Consider the following 20700-nt stretch of genomic DNA (forward strand, 5'->3'; position numbering starts at 1 on the left):
CCAAAGTTTTTGTATGTTTTGCTTTCATATTTTTTTCAGGGAATTAAAGAAAATCCGGAAAAAAAAAAACTTCACACCTTGAGGGTCACAGAATATTAAAGCAGATATTCCTTCTGTACACTACACAAGAGCTTGTGACTTTACAGTTTTTATTAAAAGAAAGGTTTGAAGTTGTGGATACGTAGTGTGACACTTGTCTCCAATTCATTCTTAGGGTTTGTCAGCTATGACAATCCTGTGTCTGCACAAGCTGCCATACAGGCGATGAACGGTTTCCAGATTGGGATGAAGAGGCTGAAGGTTCAGCTGAAGCGTTCCAAGAATGACAGCAAACCCTACTGATCCTTGCCTGGGGTCACCCCCCCCACCCCTTCCCAGCTCTAATGCTAGCACTGCTAGGGTAAGTTCACCCTCCAGCCAAGGTCACCACAGCAGAGACTCAGTGGGGCAAGGTTAAAGGAGCCCACCACAGGAGGGAGACTTGCCCTTTAAAAAAAAAAAAAAACTAAGAAAAAAAAAAAAAGAGAGGGAGAAAAAATTGTTGCAATGATCTTTCTACATTTTGCTGTATTTCATTCCTGCGGTTTTATCATATACTTTGAGCCAGATTAAATATTTTAATGTATATGATTATTTATGACTATCACTGGAGTCGCTGTTCGCTGGAGGTATTTTGTGTCACTGTATTTAGTGGAGAGCATCAATGTTTCCATGCCACTTCATTGCCTTCTGGTCAGGCTAGACAGGTTGACTAAGGATCAGTTGTAGTGTTGAAGGGCTGAAGCAAAGCCACATGGACCCTGTGCTCTGAACTTCAACCTGCATTTGGCTTTTCATGTTTCTGATTTTCTATCACTGCTAATGTGAATCTCTTTTGAAGTCTAGACTTTTCAGTCTTTCATCCCTTCATCTTTGTCTCTGTCCTTTCATTATCTAAGCCATGTTGAGCTAGGCTACCTCCGTGTTTCTTTATTAACAACCTCCTTCAGTCATTCCATCCATCCCCCCAAAGTCTGCCACAAGGGGCTGGCTCTAGATGGATCTCTTTGGGTGCCAAGTATACAGTATGTGCATGTCAGTCTGCCATATGTCCTGGTGGTGTCACTTCCTCAAATCTATGTATTGTTTTGTATGTTGGGAGAGGGGGTGCATTGACCCCCACTGTCTTTACTGTCTGTGGTGACTGGCATTATTTTTGTTGTTGTTTGTGCCTCATGGCTAAACGATTCTTGTGCTGTGCCCCTAACTTTCTCTTCTCTCCTCTCTGTTCTTTCTCTCCTCTCTTTTCGTGTTTTTGTTCCTTTTTTAGAACAAATCTCCATGCCTGTTTGCTCATCATTAGCCTAGCATGTCTTCATGATGTTGAAAGCCAAGCCAAACCCCTGGCCTCATCATCCCACCATTGTCTGTGATGTCTCTCTAAGCTCGCCTGACCAATACCTGGCCACCCACTGACCCTGACCTTAGCTCAACCTGATTTTTCTGCATGTTTATTATTAATTTGGTTTTTTTTGTTTGTTTTGGGTTTTTTTTCTTTTTCTGTATAGAAATGTGACTGGCGGGAGAGAGGTCAAGCAAATCAATGTGAAAACTTATCTGCGTTGAATTCATTTAATGAGATTTTGTTTATGCGAATGTTTTAAAAACCTGTGGGATTTCTTACTTTTAATTTAGCTTTTTTATGTTGCTTTCATTTTACCTCTCTCAGTAAAGTTCACTTGAAAGTTGAATACAGGGATTGGCACACAGCTGTGCTTTTTGGTGCCATTAGCAATATGTTGGCTTCTTTAAAAAAAAAAAAAAAAAAAAAAAAAAAAAAAAAAAAAATTACAGACCACTTTCCAACACTTTTGAAAGTCTGACCAGGAAAATCCCTCTCAGTGATCTGTATTGATCTCTACATTATATGGGCAGTGTGAATATTTACACCAAGGCTATTTAAAATATTTTCCTTTCATTTACAAAATTATTCAGTGTATTTACCTTTTTTTTTTTAAACTATTGATGGCACAATAAAAGGTACATTTGCTCTATTGAGAGAAATGACTACCTACATGAGTCAACTTTTTTAGAACTGATTCACAAATAGACAATCTGTGGTTTAAATGCACACTTAGATTACCTATATTTTATACCATTGAATCTATAGAGGTTTAACTAACAGAACCCAGGCACAACTTTGGGTTTTTTGTAGATTTATGTTGTGTGTCATCTGTGTTTTTGGGCGGGGGGTGTCTTCAATGGGTTACATTTTTAAAGAGGACTAAAATCAGTTTGATCAGTGTGATTGTTTGGGGGTAATTTTTTGTCAATTTAAACAAGTTAAAATTCCTCTACATTAATGATTTTGACTTCTGGTTTAAAACTTTTTTTAAAGGGTCACATTTTGAGGCTAATTGTTTTCCTGTGTTATAAAAGTGTTCAACTTCAATGGTACGTCTTGTTAACTTTCTGTGAATTTCTCATTACTAATTTAATTAATGGATGTTTCACGTTGGTTTAAGTTGAATGCCTCATGTTGAAAGTTTTCCAATGTCTGTTAATCACAGATGTTAGACAATGTTCTTTGATTTATTTTGTTGAAGTGCCCATGTGTCAAACTGAGTTTTTCAATACACATTTTTTTCTTCTTCTTCTTCCTGTAACAAGTTTTTCTTTATACACACACATGCTGCGCCACACAACATTTAACTAAGGTTGCAAAAGTGGGAGCCCCTGAAGAGGAGATAACTTGGACACAACACACCCTGTGGGTCTCTGCACATTTTAGACACTTTTTTTTTTTCTCATTTGAGCTTTTTGCTGATTTTTCTTTCAAGTGACTTCCACCGACATGTATCAGTTATACATCACCTCACACAGCACGTTAAAATGACTTCAATCCACCACATAAGTGATGGTTTACAAATACATTCCATTGTTCAGCACAAAGTTTACACTTTTTTATCAGGGTGGCATTTTTCTCTGTTGAGCTACACATTGTTGAGACAACCCTGGTAAAAAAAACAAAGAAAAAAATTTACCCAAAGAAGGGTTTCTGAAAACTGCTTGCTTACCTGGTGGCGCTACAGAGTTGTCAACTCAGGGTTTTTTTTTGTTTTTGGGTTGTTTTTTTTTTAATGTTTTTGTGTACGTGGGTGTGTGTATAAAACTCGACACACACCAGATTACGACACAAAATGCACAGTTTTCACCATTTGACCTTTTTTCAGTTTTTTTTTTAGGTTTTTTTTTTTTTTAATTTACTCAAAACCCACAAGAATACCCCTTAAAAACAAACAAAAAAAAAGAAACAAAAAAAAAAAGGTACCAAATTTGAAAGTTCTCCAAGAAAGCGTTTTAGTTTTGTAAGGAAATGTTAAGCACAATTGTGGGAGCTAATCACTTTTGCAGAATGTGGTGTGTGTGTGTGTGTGTGTGTGAGATTTTGATCCCAAAATTTTCAAGGTACCACTGATTTCTCTTTTAATATGGGCATGTGCTTTTTACAGTGTGATTTTTCTATCCAAATGCAATACAATATTCAAAGTGCCATATATACGTCTAGAAACTGCCTACACATTCTTAATAGGCCTTGGTTTAGAGATTGCTGCAGTTAGCCTTTTTTTTTTTTTCTTCTCTATATGCCAGTGTCACGAAAGCTCTTGTCACCTTCTATTGTTCCCCTTCTCCTATTTTGAGTGTTCAGTTATTGGTTAATGTGTATTGTGATGTACTCAATTGGAAAAGTTGGTTTTAAAGAAGAAAATTGTAGATAAACAATAAACTTCCCTATACATTTGAAGGTTAAACGTCTCTGAGTGCGCACATGTGTACTGGAATGCTTTGCGATACAAACCATTTTTCTGATCAGATGTGTCTGGGGTTTTTTTTTTTTTTTGGTTTTTTTTTTTTTTTTTTTTTTTTTTAAAAAGGCAGAATTGAGCTTAAGCACAAGGGAAGTCAGCTGGGTTGCCATGTTAAGATCTTATGTGTGAATAAAAATGTGTAATTACAGGTTTGTGGTAAAGCTTTACTGTAAATTGAGAGGTTGAAAGTCACAGCAGTCCCAACAGGAACTGTACTCACTTCAGGGGCTTCCATCACAAATCCCGATCGGCTCTAACAATCACTTTCTCCTGTCTTCTTATTTTCTCAAGTGCTATAATTTTTTTCTCTTGACTGTGTGGTATCTTTGCATCTCTATAGATATTGTCTTGATCCAATAGATAAGGGTATTAAAACAAAAAAGAAAAAAAAAATCTGATAATCGGTAGGACATTGTTCATGTTTCATGAATAATTTAGATGTTTTGTCTTGTCTTGAGGAAAGCCAAAGTGAGTGCATCTTGATGTAATCTGTATTATACATACAGCTTATTTCTGTTTATTTTGAATTTCTGAAAGTGGGTGGGATTTGGAAAAGGATATAAAAACAGATAAAAAAAAATCATTAAAAAAGACAAAAAGGCTGTTCAATTTCTACAACTGGTTGTTCATATGTATTTTGTACCAGTAAAGCTTTTTATATTGGAAATTAAAGGACAAAAAAAACTATATTGAGGGGGAAAAAAAATTGTCTGGCTTCCCAATGTGGACTCACCTGGACCAGGTCTTAGGTTTGGCCTCTCTGGTGTCAAGCAATTTTTTTTTCTAGCTTTTGCCTCAAAAGATGCCTGATTTTTAATTTAACTTTGATCTCTACATTTTCCTCACTTCGTTAATCCGTTTCGGGGAGGGTTGGGATCCTCTAAGTCGTGGTAAGTTTCATGTTAGTATTTGTGCTGTCCACATGATTTAATGGTCAGGAATTTTTGACAATTTGTGTAGATAATTGTCTTAGTTAAAAAGTTAACTTTAGTTTGAGGCTTGCTTATTTTGTGTAGTTTCTCTTATTTTCCTTTTTTGTTTCCCCACAAAGCGGAGTGTGTAGCTGAAAGACTTCTTTATTTTGTCAATGTTTGTTTATGTGGTGTGTTTCTTTGCCTCTGTCTCCAAATTAAATCATTTCCCCTAATATGGACTGTGTCTTTGTGTATGTGAGTGCTGTTCAGTGTTGTGAAGGTTTTTTTTTTCCCCCCTTAATATATATAAACCAACCCCAGCTCCCCTTCCCCATGTGTCATGTCTGTTGTGCTTCTCTTGGCTCTTTTCTGTATTTTAAAAAAAAAAAAAAAAAAATCGAAGCTGTTGGATGATTTACTTTTAGCTTAATTGTCTATTATCTGAAGCTGCATTATCAGGAGGGTACAAAGCTAAACAAGTTTAAAAGGCCGTAGGTTGCGTTTGAGATAATTTAAATAGGCTGAGACTTGTTTTTTTTAAATTTCTATGCTTTTATTTTCAATATTTGAAACATGGCACATTAAACTTGTTCCAGCTTCTCAAATGTAGTTTCTCTTTTGATCAAAGCAGATGACTATTGATCACTTTGAAGACTGGGATTATGTAATTCTTCTAGGAATTACTAGTGTCTATTGCGTTATGTTGTAATCTCAATTTATGAAATGTGGATTTTAATGCTAAACAATCTGGAACAGAGCTGTTTTTTTACTCAATTCATTGTTTATTGACTATAAATGCTTGGGAATTTTGATAAATTCCCATAGGTTTCAGTTTTCCCATTTTTGTTTTCAAGATTTCAGCAGTTCCACATTTTGGGTCCTTTAAGTTTATTTTTCATTAATGCACCATTGAGAGATTTTGGACTAAAGTGCAAAATTCCTAATCTTGCTAACCTGATTCTCCAACAAGATATACCATCTTTGAGAAATATATAATTTAAAAAAAAAAAAAATTGGAGATCATTTGAATTTTTTACATTTTAATCACTCAATTTTCCTGCAAACATTACAGGACGATCCCTAAGTGTGTAAATTAGGGAAATCATTTTTAAAAAAAACAAAAACAAAACTTCCCAGTTTAAGAACTGATAGTGAAGAACCTTGCCCATCTTTACAAACCCAAAACACGATCAGCAGGTTCTCAAAGGTGGAAGAGGATAAACTGGTATTTCCACTTTTTTTTTTTTTTTTTTTTAAACTACTTGTATTATTTCAGCTGTACAAATAGACTTTCCTACAAAGATGATTTGTTAGCCCTGTAAGATGCAAAGTCCATGATTTTCAAATTGAGTTAGAAACATAACATAAAAATAAAAACATGCCAAAGTAATACACCGATCAGCCAACAATAAGATTGTTGGAAGACAGTGCAGGTTTTTACATGTCAGACATCAAAATACATTAGGATGTAATTTGTTGAAGTGCTGTTTATTACTTGAAAGTAGTTCCAGATGTGTCTGTGAGGGTGTATGCTGTATAACATCCCACATTTTCTTAAAAATTACAGTATTGCACAATCTCTCCACCCAGTGGTTGAAAAGGAAACTTAACAGTAGTTACATCCATCATACAATACTAGCAGAAAACTAAGAAGATTTTAAGGAATTTAAAGTAGTTTTTCTTTATAAAAACAAAACAAAACTGACCTTTCTACTTCTTTATTTACAGTTTTACTCTTTCCCGTTGCAGTTGTATAACATTTAAAAAAAAAAAAAAAAAAAAGTCCTAATGTCTAAAAATTATAAGCGGTACTACAGGTTTCATATTTCAGCAACGTTATGTTTTGAAACTAGCCTGCTTCACAGATCAGTGTATACGCTGGAAATAAGGCTGTAGTGTGGGATTATTCGCACCATGCATCTGATTACTGTGAAATCTGTATAAAGAGAGCTTTAATCAAATAATTTAAAGGTTTGCGCCCAAATTGTGTGTTCTATACTGCGTGTTGAGTTTCAAATTAATTAAACAGGTAGCCTATTTTATGAAACTGCGTGTCTCGATGTAAATACCTGCACAAGTTACATTTAAAAATCTATTAAAAATGACCTTGTGACCATAGACTGTGCGTGTGACCCATTCTGTATGTCTCAATCATTATCGGTAATCGGTAAATGAATGTTCTATGTTGCTCAGCTGCAGAATAAATTATAATGTATATTAATTCTACTCTGAAAATAAAAACCGGTAACATTTCTTTCCATGCTTAACTCGAATCAGTCTTTCGAAAGTGGAAATCTAATATTTTCGAGGAGTGCCTGAACGCAACGCTCGTTTCGATACTTGTTGCTCGGCGTCACCTGTGCTTGTATTCAGTCTCTTTTAAGCTATTTAAAAATGTACCCATCGATACTCCGAGATGTAATTTTGACTTCTGTGCATTCAAAATAAGTAGAGGGGAAAATACATTTCATTATACCTCCACTGTGTTGCTCATAGACATCATGTGTGTTGCTGACATAACCGAAAACGTCTCATGGATTTTCAGCCAATCGGATGCCGATGCGGTTCCTCCTCCCATCACGTCGCGCTCGCGGTAATATGGCCGCCGTCCTGTAGCCGTTAGCCAGGTGGGCCCCTCTTATTACATGTGAGATTAAAGGTTTACCAGCAACACAATAATGTCGCTCGTGCTATTCCTGAAAGAATCGCTGAGCAGACTGTCTCCAGGTGCTGCTCGGCAAGTTGTTGGCTGCTGTTATCACACGGAGAGAGGAGTGTACGGATACCGACCCAAAAGGACCGGCAAGGAGCAGAAGTTGGAGAGCGAGCGCATTGCTGCGCTCAATCAAGGTCAGTATGGGGTTAAATTACAGACCTGGCAACCTCACGGCGTCTCAGAAGCAGGGGACGGTTCATAGTTGGACTTAAATAACTGTATATGAAAAGTGCATGAATAGTAAATTTTCTGTAGGCTGTTTGTCCTCGGTGGGGACCAGTTCAACGAATTTAAACCATCTCCACTCTAACTGGTTCATAATTATCTGCAGGTTTTGCAACTGTTAGAAGAAATCCACTTGTGTTTGGCATAGAAAGGGAAATTTGCTCTGTGACAGCAGGTTGTTCTTTTGTGCACAGACCATGGTCTTGCTCGTCTGGTGGAGGCGTACAGAACACATGGACACAAGGCTGCTAAAATTAACCCTTTACTACCCCAGAGGCCTGTTCTTGACACCGTCCCAGAGATAAACCAGCTGGCTGGCACCTTGACAGGAACACTCAACACCTCAGGTAAGTTAGGTTCTGGGAAACTTTCAGAAAACATACAGGGCAGTGGAATGGTTATGTCATTACAAAAGCTCAGATAACTTTCCTAGTTTATTTTAGAGATATTTCTGGAGAGCATAACAAAATCTAAAAAAATCAAATCTCTTCCAAAAAGCATTCAGAGTCCCCTGTTATCGACTTTTTAAATAAAATAATCTTCATCTAATTTTTACGAAATCTCAAGACCAGTCCAGAAGTAGACTGATTTAATGGCACCTACTTGGCAAAAGGAAGAATCTGTACAAACCTGTTTTAGGTTTTACAACCCCATCCCAATTAAGTTGGGGCATTGTGTAAAGTAGTGTTTCTCAATCCGAGTCTTCAAAACCACTGCCTTGCATGTTTTAGACGTAACTCGACTCCTGAATTAAATGAGTGTTTTGTTATCAATTGAATACATTACAAGGACAGGATTTTTAATGTTTGAACTAAAACTATTGCTTTTTTTGTAAATATTTACTCCTATTGTATTTAATGCCTGCAACTTGACCCAAAGAAGCTGCAACAAGGGTATTTAGAAGGGGGGGGGGGGGGGTTATTAATTACCCATTTATTGCAGAAAATAAACATACTTTTAAAAAAATTGTTATTCACCTACAACGTTTTTATAATTTAGTCATGGCACTGAGCTCTTTGATCACCAGATAGTTTAGTTGCACTTTAATCAGAGCCAACAGCTGAAATGTTTGATATGTCACTGTTCAAGTGTCATGATTAAAATACTGAGTAGAGTCTCAGGATTTTATAATGCTGGGGCTGAAACATTCACCTAAATATAGGTGTATTGCAGGATTTTCCCCATGCATCGACCACTTGTTTAGATTCTTGCAAAAGCTGTGATTGAGACCTTTACATATTCCAATCCTGTCTGGAAAAAGCTTGAGTTTTATCAATCACTATTTATTGCCAGCCCACAGATCGGCCTGATAAAGTTTATCGTGTGGAATTCAAATGAATTACTGCTAATTTTGGCCTTTTGATCAAAGACTGCTGGGATTGGCTGCAGCTTCCCCACGACCCTTCATTGGACTAAGCAGTTAGGATGATGAATGAATGAATACTGCTAATTTTTTCTGTTCCATCTAGCAAAGATAAGCTTCACCACTGTCCATACATTAGTTGACTTATTCGAGTGGGGTTTCTTCTTAAGGTCTGCAGCACTTTGGAAAGGCTCAGGCCTCAGTGGAGGAGGTTCGGGCCTACCTGGAGGCAGCCTACTGTGGGCACCTGTCAGTGGAGACCAGTCAGCTGAGCAGTATGGAGGAGAGGGAGTGGTTTGCTGACCGCTTTGAGGAGCTCAAGAGAAAGAACTTTTCTCCAGAGGAAAGGAAGCAGCTGGCAAAGATCATGTTGGAGTCTCAGGCATGTCCAAGGAGAAACAAAATAACACCTGTACACAAACTTAGACATCCCTTTTCATTTAGTAATATTGTGTATTCATATTTTTCTCTCATATCTTACAGGAATTTGACCATTTTCTTGCCACAAAGTTTGCTACTGTAAAGCGTTATGGAGGAGAAGGAGCAGAAAGCATGATGGGATTTTTTTATGAGCTGTTCCGCCAGTCAGCACACAGTGGAGTTACAGACATTGTCATCGGCATGCCTCACAGAGGCCGACTCAACCTCCTGACAGGCCTGCTGAAGTTCCCACCAGAGGTCAGGCAGCTGTACACATACACATTTACAGGAGCATGAATACTTTTAAGTGATCTATGACCTTCGAAGTGAAAATAGTTTATGTTGCACCACTATAATCACCAGCACAAATAAACAAAGTCACAGTCTGCAGTTTAAGGCAAATAAAATAGGAGATGAGATCAAATGAACCAGTCCTGCGTAATTCTTTTCCCCAGCTAATGTTCCGCAAAATGCGTGGCCTCAGCGAGTTCCCTGAGATCTCACCTGCCATCGGGGATGTCCTCTCCCACCTCACCTCATCAGTGGAGCTAGATTTTAAAGCAGGGCACCCCCTCCATGTCACCATGCTACCCAACCCATCTCACCTCGAGGCCATCAACCCTGTTGCTCAGGGGAAAACCAGAGCCAGGCAGCAGCTCAGGAAAGAAGGCGATTATTCACCAGAGAATGACGCCCAGCCGGGTGACCAAGTCATCTGTCTGCAGGTACAGGGTCATAACTTGCACATATGTGCAACCAAATGTTTTATTTTAAAGAAATTTTAGTAAAATATAAATTAATTTGTCAATACATACTTGTATATGTGAGATTAAAAGTAAAGAAAGTCTTGTAGTTTGGATCAACACTAAATGCTGATGCAGTTTCTTTTTTTAATTTCAGTGATCAGAATAATTGTGATTGCTTTGCTTCATGTTTGGACATTTAACAGTCATTTTGTTTTCACATTCACACAGTAACCCACAAAACCAGTGATGGGTGAAGTTGCATTAATCATCCCATCCAATGTCCTGCTAAGACCCTCTGGTGTTGATATCTAGCTGTGTGTGACTTTGACACATTGTATCTGCCTAAATATTAGTACAATTGAAGCGCACAGCCTGGCATTGTCACCCTACCATACCAGTTCAGTACTCAAAGAACATGTAAAAGACCAAAAGAAATAGGTCCATCATAAATTTTACCAACAGTTTCCAATCTGATTTGGGATATGAAAGACAAGCTGAAACAAGCAAGATGCCAATGATCAACACCTGCAGACATTTTGCCCCTCCCATGGGTTTTCATTTCTCAATAAGATATTAAGCTGGCAGTGTCTTTTTTTTTTTTTTTTTTTTTTTTTTTTTAAGGTGATGGGTGTATCCGCTAAGGGAGGGGGGGTTACTGACTCACCTGAAACGTCAGCTGAACATGTCTGCACATGATGATTTTTGAGGAGGACCAGTTTTGATCCAATATGCAAATATTACTAAAACTTCATTGGAAAACTTCTTAAACCTTTAAAATATGTTTTTTCATCTTGCTACCCATTGCCAATCAGGTGCTAGACTGGTATAAGAGCCAGTTTAGACCCATTTCAGATTTTGAACACTTTGATATCTAACCCCACAGAGGCACTTCTTTACATTACTTTAATGTCCTTCTCGGTATATATTTGCACCTTCCAACGGTGTACAGAATTTCAGAACAGCAGAGTTGAGAGAGACCGTTTATGTACACAGATCATATTTTATCTCTTCCTGTCCCTGAAAACGGTGTCTTACTATCCCTAGTCTGCTTTATTTTTATAAGAATGGCAGTCACAACTTTTTAGTTAGTCTGGTTGTTGCTCTTGCTCTCACATTTTCATGCAAAGTTATTCACACACAAGGCTATCCTAATGTTGTGCATCAATACTGTTGAATGCGAGTTTTTGCTGTTTTCTTCCCTCAGGTTCACGGTGATGGCTCCTTCACTGGCCAGGGGATTGTCACAGAAACCTTGACTCTCTCGAATCTTCCTCACTACAGAGTTGGTGGGAGCATCCACCTTATTGTGAACAACCAAGTGGGTTACACCACTCCATCGGAGAGAGGAAGATCCTCTTTGTACTGTAGTGATGTCGGTCAGTGAAACTCCTAAGCTGCATCTGTATCCAATTAATGGAATTACTTCACGTGTGTGTGTGTGTGTGTGTGTGTGTGTGTGTGTGTATATGTATGTATGTATGTATATATATATATATATATATATATATATATATATATATATATATATATATATATATATATATATATATATATATATAAAATTTAAAAACAAACAATTTATAAAACAAGACTTTACAGTACAAAACAAAAAACAAAACAAACAGAGCACCATGCTCAAAAAGGAGCAGAAAAAAGAAAATTTCTTGTAATATCTGCCCCTTTTTTTTTTTAGAAAGAAAACATAACACACCAGTAAATGGTTATTGGTTTTCTTAGCGATACCCAATGAAAGTAGAAAAAAAAATCATTATCATAGCGTTACATGCCATATGTCTTAAGTTGTTCACTTTATAAATGAAAAATTTTCCACATTTTAACTGCTTGTGATAATTTCCACAAAATGTACATTATGTACAATCACATTTACATATACATAGATGTATATACATACATACATGTATAAATATGCACACATGAAGCACGTACATATACAGACAGAAATGCACATGCACATACATACATTATACATAAATCAAAGTAATTCTGTCCTGTACGTTTGTAATATATGGAAAAATTAGACATTGATCTGGGTTATTGCACTCACATAGGTAAGATGGTGAACTGTGCTGTGATCCACGTAAATGGTGACGATGCAGAGGAAGTGCTACGAGCCACACGGCTTGCTGTGGACTACCAACGCCATTTCAGGAAAGACATCATCCTTGATCTGATCTGCTACCGTCAGTGGGGTCACAATGAGCTAGATGAGCCTTTCTTCACCAACCCGGCCATGTACAAGATCATCAGGTCCGCTCAGCTTACCTCCTTCACCTTTTTAGTTCAAGATTTACAGAAAATTAAAAATAATGCCATGAGTAGTTATTAAACTTCCAACAAAATGCAATAATCAGAAAAATCTAAACTGCATAAATATATGAAGTGTGTCATTATGGCTTCCTTTCAGGTCCCGCAAGAGCGTCCCAGATTCCTACTCAGACCAGCTGATATCGGAGGGTCTGATGACTGAAGCTGAGCGCGACCAGATCAAATCCAAACACTACGGTATGCTGAACGACAAGCTGTCCAACATGACCGTGTACATTCCTCCACCCACCAACCTGCAAGGCCGCTGGGGGGATCTGATGGAGCCCCAAGCCAGAGTTACCACTTGGGACACAGGCGTGCCCATTCCACTGCTGCAGTTCGTAGGAGCAAAATCTGTGGACATCCCTGAGGAAATCCAGCTGCACAGTCACCTTGGAAAGACCCACGTGCAGGTACAGCCACCATCTTTGTAGTTTTTGTTTGATGGTTTCATGTTGACGCTAAAGTAGATCATTTGTGTTTTCAGGCTCGGTTGCAAAAGTTGGAAGAGGGAACTAAGCTTGATTGGTCGACCGCAGAGGCCCTGGCTTTTGGTTCTCTCCTCTCCCAAGGTCTGCGTGTTGGGAAATTACTTCACAGTCACAGTTAACTTTTATTGCCACATAGAAGTTGATTTCTAAATTCAATGTTTTTTATTTTCGTAGGCTTTAATATTCGAATCAGTGGACAGGATGTTGGAAGAGGCACATTCAGTCAGCGGCATGCTATGGTCGTGTGCCAAGACACCAACGACATGTACATCCCACTGAACCATATCAGCCCTGAGCAGACTGGTTTCCTGGAGGTAAACCAGAGGAAATCACCAGTACTGTTATAATCAATGAATAAATCAGCATATTTACATGGTTACTTCTTCTCATGTACTATGTTGTGATCTGTGTGTGTGTGCTCAGGTCTGCAATAGCCCGCTATCGGAAGAAGCGGTGCTCGGATTTGAATACGGCATGAGCATCGCACAGCCAAAACTTCTCCCCATCTGGGAGGCTCAGTTTGGAGATTTCTTCAATGGAGCGCAGATCATCTTTGATACCTTCATCTCTGGAGGTGAGCATCTGATCGCTCTGAGATGTATTTACTCACACATGATGACACAAAAACATGAAAAATCTCTCCATGTTAGATGTGTAACTGTTGCGTTTGCAGGTGAAGCTAAGTGGCTGCTTCAGTGCGGGATGGTGATCCTGCTGCCTCACGGTTACGATGGTGCTGGACCCGAACACTCGTCCTGCCGCATGGAGCGCTTCCTCCAGGTCTGTGAGAAAGTGATTCTGCAGTCATGTCGAATCAGGGATATTTTTACAGTTATCTGATGTCTTTTGTTACAGAACTCTAAGTTAGGACTGTTTTGCTGTTGGAGTCCACAAAACAGGCATTAAAGTATAGCAAGCCATAACTGACACTTAACATAGAGTCATGCAAACATCTCAAATTGTCATCACAAGCAGAATTATTTAATTTTTTTTGTCATTCTCATACTTTCCTTATTTTAGGTCCGTATTTAGTGAAGGTTCTTGCAGATGTGTCATGCTACACTAAAAAAAAAAAAACCTGTTTTTTGTGGTTTAATTTTTTACCTCAGTCAGTGCCAGAGGTTATCTTTTCACCCCGGACTCTTCCTGTTGCTGAAATATGTTACTATGTGGAATAACTCACAAAGTTCATTTGGGACAAAGATCAGATGGTGTGGATGAGGCTTTCATAGAAAGTCAAATTTGCACATGTGCATAATCATGACACATTTGAAAACTGTTCTCATAGTCAGAGGTACGTTGTAGTAAGCTGTAACTGGTTTTCCTGAAAATCTACTCTTTGGCGCCTTTTTGACTATGTTCTTACTGAAGAAGGTGAAAAGAGCACATACATGGAGCTTTTTATATTCCTCATCTGTAAAGCTTATCAAAACAACTGCTGTAGCTTGGCTAGATGGCAAACCTGAATGCTTCTTTGCAAGTACGAGAACTCTGTAGAGTAAAATCCTCATCGGTCCGATGTGTACTTAAGCCAACAATGGACATTGAGCTTACACAGCCACAGCAAATATCAGTGGTAGTACAATTTCTGTGTTGTGGTGACTACTTGAGATTGTCTTGCTCGAGATTCTGACAAAATCCTGGCTAATCCCCTCTTATCAACAGTAGCTTGTTGTAAGAGCAGCGTGCAAGCTAAAAGCCTCTGTTTTTTTAGGCTGCAAGTTGTCTCTGGACATGTTCAAATCAAATCAAACTTCATAAAGTGCTTTTTATGCCAAAGGCATCCCAAAGTGCTTTAGATGATAAAAACTATTCATGCAGCCTTCATACTCATTATATTCTCTTTCAACACAATCACATACGCACATGCAAACAAACAAATTAGTCCCATCCCGTCCGTCTGTCCCCCCCCCCCCCCCCCCCCCCCCCCCCCCCTCCCACACACACACACACACACTCTGTCCCCCTAATCCTTCGACAAAAACATTAATTCCTAATTTCTGTGTTTTTACTGAATGTAGGTGTTAAGAAAAACACACAAAAAGGAGCCAGTCCACTCATGTCCTTACAGGCCGCTGCCATAGCAACTACCCAGATCAAGTCAAGCTGGGGTCCACGCCATAACTGTAAGGCTGCAGTGCAGGACCCCCAGCCACACTGACAGGGTGACTATAGTGGCAACACTCCCCTGACCGAGCAGACACATCCAGCGGGGAGGATTGCCACACAGAAAATGTTCGAGTTAAAACAAAGAATAAATAATCTTTATAACAATCAGAACAATAAAACTATGACCTATTTTTAAAATAATAAAGCAACAAAAGAATTGTATAACAATAACAATCAGAACAAATAAGGGCAACTATAATAAAAATACTGATGAACAGCTTCATAAAATAATGTGCTAAAAAAAGTAATAAAAATGAAATAAAATTTTTTAAAATTATATGAAGTAAATTAAAAGCAGATCAAATTCCATTGCAAGCTAAGCTAAATAGGTAGGTCTTGATCCTCTTTTTAAGCATGAACAGTCTCTGTGGCCCTGATGTTGTCTGGCAGGCTGTTCCACAGGCAAGAGTCATAATAATGTAAAGAGGTAACTAACAGGCTGGTATCTGAGGGCTCATAATTTAAACACAGTTCAGATAAATAAGAAGACCCAAAACCATTAATAAATTTATAAAACACTAAAAGAACCTTAAAATCAATCTTCAAATGCATGGGGAGCCTATGCAGGGATTGTAAAAAAGGTTTAATATGTTCTGGTCCTGTCAGAACTTTGTTCTGAAGTAAACGCAACCTCTATTGTGTTTGCTGCGATGATGTTCCTGCCAGCATTAGTAATCTCCTTGAACTCTTGTAGTTTTTAATTCAACAGCTTGTATTTTACACATTTCTGACTTCTTTTAGACAGTTTTGTCTCACTTTCCTGGTAATTGCTTGTCCAACAGCTGGATACAGTTGCATTCGAGTAGTTTTACTTAGTAGTGCACAAACACAGCATATGACCAATGCTGGTTAGTGACGTCAGTGTAGGTGCTTCCCTTGTGGAGATGCTGGTCCTTATCAGTTCAAAGGGAGCCAGTGCAGCTGGCTTGCAGGTTAAATCAAAAGCAAACCAAGAGATAATGTTTCTCACTGTACTGCAGACATTAGCAGTTACAGGATATCGGACTGAAGCTGTATCTCATTATAGACTGCTTTTCTCAGCACTTAATTATGATTTCAGATCCTTAAAAATGCTTATCAGACATTACTTATTTAGATGATGACAGAAAACATTTGGTTTAGGGTTGTTATACATATGCACTGGATAAATTGTATATAATTGCTGTCTCATGCTCTTTTGTCTGCCAGATGTGTGACAGTAAAGAGGAGGGTGTGGACAGTGACAGTGTGAACATGGCTGTGGTCAACCCCACCACTCCTGCTCAGTACTTCCACCTGCTGAGAAGACAAATGATCCGAAACTTCCGCAAACCTCTCATCGTGGTCGGACCCAAGACGTTGCTGAGGTTTTCTGTAAGTACTACAGGCATTATGAACACAAAGCTGTTTGTTCCGTGCATTTTCATTACACTGGTGACGTGATGCTTGCCGTTCTCCCAGGGTGCAGCGTCCAGTCTGACTGAACTGGCGCCGGGAACATCCTTCAGGCCGGTGCTGGGAGATACTTCTGTCTCAGGGGAAAGGTACAGACCACAAAGCTAACAGAGAAAACTTTTTGTGTTTTACTTATTTACTTATATTAGTTTGATAGATAGTTGATCACTTCCATAATGGCTTGTTTGGAGACTTGCTTTGGAAACCCAGTGTGTACGTTTGTATGAATAATTTAAACACCAGGCCTGAGTGAAAATGTTCTTCATCCACAGTGTCCAGAGAGTGGTGCTGTGCTCGGGGAAGCATTACTACGCTCTACTGAAGCAGAGAGAGACGTCAGCAGCCAACCAGAACACAGCGCTCATCCGTTTGGAGGAGCTGTGTCCATTCCCTCTGGAGGCTCTGCAACAGGAGCTGAAAAAATATCCCAATGCCAAAGGTAAGGTGATCCCTCTCGACTCGCAGAACTCCATCTTCGCTCTGAGTTTGCTTATTGTCTTCATGGGTTCCACCACACTGAAACCTTGCGTCACAATTAAGAGGACATTTTATTTTCTCTTTGTGTTGTTTTTTTTTTTTTAACCATTATTAGATTTAAGATGGGTTTTTTTTTTTTTTAATGATTTTTCCTTAAACGTTGTATATCTGTATCTACAATAATATATTTTTCAACTATTTTAGCTCCTCTGAAGCTTACGGGCAGAGGTTACAGTCAGCTTGTTGTCTGATGTCTGTAGCTCCTTTGTGTTTGGTGTTCCTGCTTAAAGACCTGTCAATCTTTTGTTTTGTTTGTGAGGAGCTCCCCTTGCTGCATGAGGAAACAGTGATGCAGTAAAGGAAACAGCTATTTTGACATATAACTATCAAAATGAAAGTTGGCAATAAAATACATTCCATTTGGATCAAATTAAATACCTGAAAGAAGTAAAAGAAATTATCATGACGTTTAAAAGTCATTTAGCATGGATTTTGATATAACAAACACCATATACTGTTCAATTCTGTGTATATCTTAAACTATGAAAGATGAATTTAATACTGAATTTTTGACGACTATCACTTGAGCAGATTGTTGATGCTTTTGAGCATCTCACTTTTGAAAATGGCTGTGGGACTAAATTTGGCCTCTTCATGTTTCATTTTAATCCTCTGAACTATTCTTCTGAGCGAACAGAACACCAACATCGCACTGGCTTGGTGAAGATAAACAAGTTTTTCAAGGTCTTACTGAACCATTGTAACACTCTTTGTTTTTGTAAATGTTCGTTACGTTGTGTAAAAAAAATAAAAAAAATTAAAAATTCTTTAGACGTCTCAGATTCTATTTAAGCAATGTTTCCCTGCAACACAAAGACCTGCAGACATACTGCTGTCACTACACTTAGTGTTTGGTATGAAGAAGCAGCCACAAAAGTAGCCTTGAACATTGAGTCATAACAAGCTGAATGCCCCTCAGCAGACTGCAGGACCTTCAGTGCTGTGCTGCATCAGTGTATCTGACAGTATCTTTATTATGGCCATCACCAGATTTGTGTTCACTGCAAGGCTGCTGTCGTACAGGTTTTGTTTCCTCATCAACCCACTGCAGCTGATTAAGACGTGTGATGGTCTTCTTTTATTTATTTATTTATTTTTTAATTCTTTTTTCTTCTAATGAATTTATTTAAATGGAATTTCCCTCTGTACTACACAGATATTGATGGTGCAAGTGTTGGGACTTGCTGCATTTCATCAGTTAGCCAAAGTAGGGAGGAGACCTGTCTTTGAAACACTTAAGAAAAAAAAACATATTTGAAGTTTTTTTTTTTGTGTTTTTTGTCATTTGGGTGAATTTCACCCTTTTTTTGTCATTCTTGCTGATGTGAAAATGTAAGTTGTAATAAACCTACAGAGAAACATGCAGCAAGGGATTCATGAATTTAAGTGCTGTCACAGTACCATCCATGCAAAATTAGTCACTCTGTGTTCAGTGTATCCCTGTGGCAACACGCCTGACTAGAAATCTTGAAAAGAAGCATTTTTTTGTTGTTTAGTTGTAGCTTTTGGTAGGTTTAATTTCTTCCTGAACCCTTTCCATGTTTTCAGTCAACAATTGACCCACTTGTTTTTAGTCCTCAGTGTTTTCCACACTTTTGGGTTTTGAGAGGTGAGACTCATTAGAGATAACCCAGTAACCGAACACAGCTCAATATGGCCCCACCTTGTTTCACCTCTTTAACCACATTTTAACTGTCTCAAGGACTCTCTACAGAAACTGTCAGTCTGTAACCTGATCCTTTCACTTTTACTTTGCGTCTGATTCTGAATCCACGCCTGCATGCGTTAATTGCTTTGAATTAGTATGAAACTATTTTGCCTCTGAGTTTTTTTTTTTTTTTTTAGAACAACTGTACAGACAGCTGAAGTGAAACCTGACCTTTTCGAGTTTGTTTCAGAGGAAACCTGCACTCAGTCTCCTGTGTGTGTCTCTCTTTATTATTATAATAATAATAATAATAATAATAGTAATAATAATAATAATGATTAATAATAATTAAATCGTCTCAAACCATAAAAAGTTCAGGTTTCACTTCAGCTGTTTGTATAGTTGTAGTTCCAGAAATAATACATTTAAATTAAAAGGTATTTATGTGTATCCCCATCTGCTGCTGATTGTAATCACACTTGTTTTCTTCCTTTTTTTCCTTCAGAATTTATTTGGAGCCAGGAGGAGCCTCAGAACATGGGCCCCTGGTCTTTTGTAGCCCCCAGGTTTGAGAAGCAGCTGGCCTGCAAGGTAAGCGGAGTTTAAAATGCTACCTGTCTCTAGTGCTTTAGAAAACTCTTCTCATGCAAATTGACCATCTCCTTTGTTCTTGTCAGCTCCGGTTAGTGAGTCGACCTGCTCTGCCTGCCCCTGCTGTCGGCATCGGGACCCTTCATCACCAGCAGCAAGAAGCCATCCTCCTAGCTACCTTTTCCTGAGATGAAAACAAGACTAGGAGCCAAACTAACCAGAACGCAAGCTTTGGTACCACACTACATCTTGTATCTGCTGCACAGCCCCCCCCCCACAGGGCAGCTACACGGGACATTACGATGATGTGGATGCATGAGCGTGGAAAAGATTGGTCTGTCATTTTAAAATCCGATTAAGAAAGTAATGTTGATAATTTTACTTGTAGTGTGGGAGATGAAACTTTTAATTTAGAGTTAAGTTTTTTGTTTTTAACATGTCGTTCATGCATTAATACTATATTCTGTACTTCATTTAAAAGGCACCCAGATTGATGCCTTTTAGAGAAGATTTTTACAGGGTCTGTTGGAACAACTTACTGTCTTGCAGGTACCATGGAGGACTACATGTGTGAAACCTGTACGGTCTAAATGTTTAAGGAGTCAAATCCATTTTGCTTATCTCAAGCTGCAATGTGTGAAGTGTTCATTTTTATGCTGCTGAAAACAGAAAATGCTGGTGTAAATAAATCTCTGAGCATTACCCATTAAACATGTAAGAATCGATCAATGACATGAAACCCTTTGTGACTGAAAAAGTTAAAGTTGTTTTCGGTGTGATTATTTATCCCAAATTTCGTAATTTATTGAAGAAATTTGAACAAAAAATATTTTTTTTGATAATAAACCACTACTGAGATCCAGAACAATCACATTAAAAAGGGCTAATGTATGTACAGCAAATATGAATATTTTCAAATAAATCTACTTTTCATTTTGTGTTGTGCTTTTTAACTCCCAAATTGTGCCTTTATTTAATATAGCTGACAAATCAACAAATACGCAACATCTATGTTATACAATAATGTCAGTAGGGAGCAAACAGGCAAACTGTGTCCAACCTGGTATGAGCAAGATGTACCAAATAAAGTGACCAGTGACTCTATAAATACAGTCTTGTGTTTAATACCTATATTTCACACTAAGGGTTAATTTGAGTGCAATTCACAGTTACAGCAACCAGTTGTCATGTCACCCACTGGACTCGTAAGAATGGAAAATGGCTATCTGTTGAAGCTGGAGGAGTTGCATCTGTCCCCACCAAGGAGGGACCT

General features: G+C 38.3%; 2 protein-coding genes across 4 annotated transcripts in view; both read left to right on the forward strand.

Moving 5' to 3' along the window:
• The window catches only part of LOC306765920 (CUGBP Elav-like family member 2), a 29913-nt gene extending 27281 nt beyond the window's left edge, over positions 1–2632 (forward strand). For all 3 annotated transcript variants that reach the window (XM_079253458.1, XM_079253459.1, XM_079253460.1), the window contains exons 13-14: positions 215–400; positions 1310–2632. In XM_079253458.1, the coding sequence (XP_079109584.1) occupies positions 215–342 (128 nt within the window). In that variant the 3' untranslated portion in view covers positions 343–400; positions 1310–2632. The remainder of the gene's footprint in view (positions 1–214; positions 401–1309) is intronic.
• On the forward strand, positions 355–20467 carry dhtkd1 (dehydrogenase E1 and transketolase domain containing 1). The gene is made up of 18 exons (XM_079253414.1): positions 355–400; positions 7308–7612; positions 7898–8050; positions 9237–9448; positions 9550–9744; positions 9942–10211; positions 11437–11608; positions 12302–12500; positions 12658–12970; positions 13045–13129; positions 13223–13362; positions 13472–13622; positions 13722–13828; positions 16406–16570; positions 16658–16740; positions 16924–17090; positions 19342–19427; positions 19514–20467. The coding sequence occupies exons 2-18, from the start codon at positions 7441–7443 to the stop codon at positions 19613–19615; spliced, it is 2772 nt and encodes a 923-aa protein (XP_079109540.1). The 5' UTR covers positions 355–400; positions 7308–7440; the 3' UTR covers positions 19616–20467.
• The last annotated feature ends 233 nt before the right edge of the window (positions 20468–20700 follow it).

This window comes from Telmatherina bonti (genome assembly GCF_933228915.1).
Source record: "Telmatherina bonti genome assembly, chromosome: 2".
Lineage (NCBI taxonomy): Eukaryota > Metazoa > Chordata > Actinopteri > Atheriniformes > Telmatherinidae > Telmatherina > Telmatherina bonti.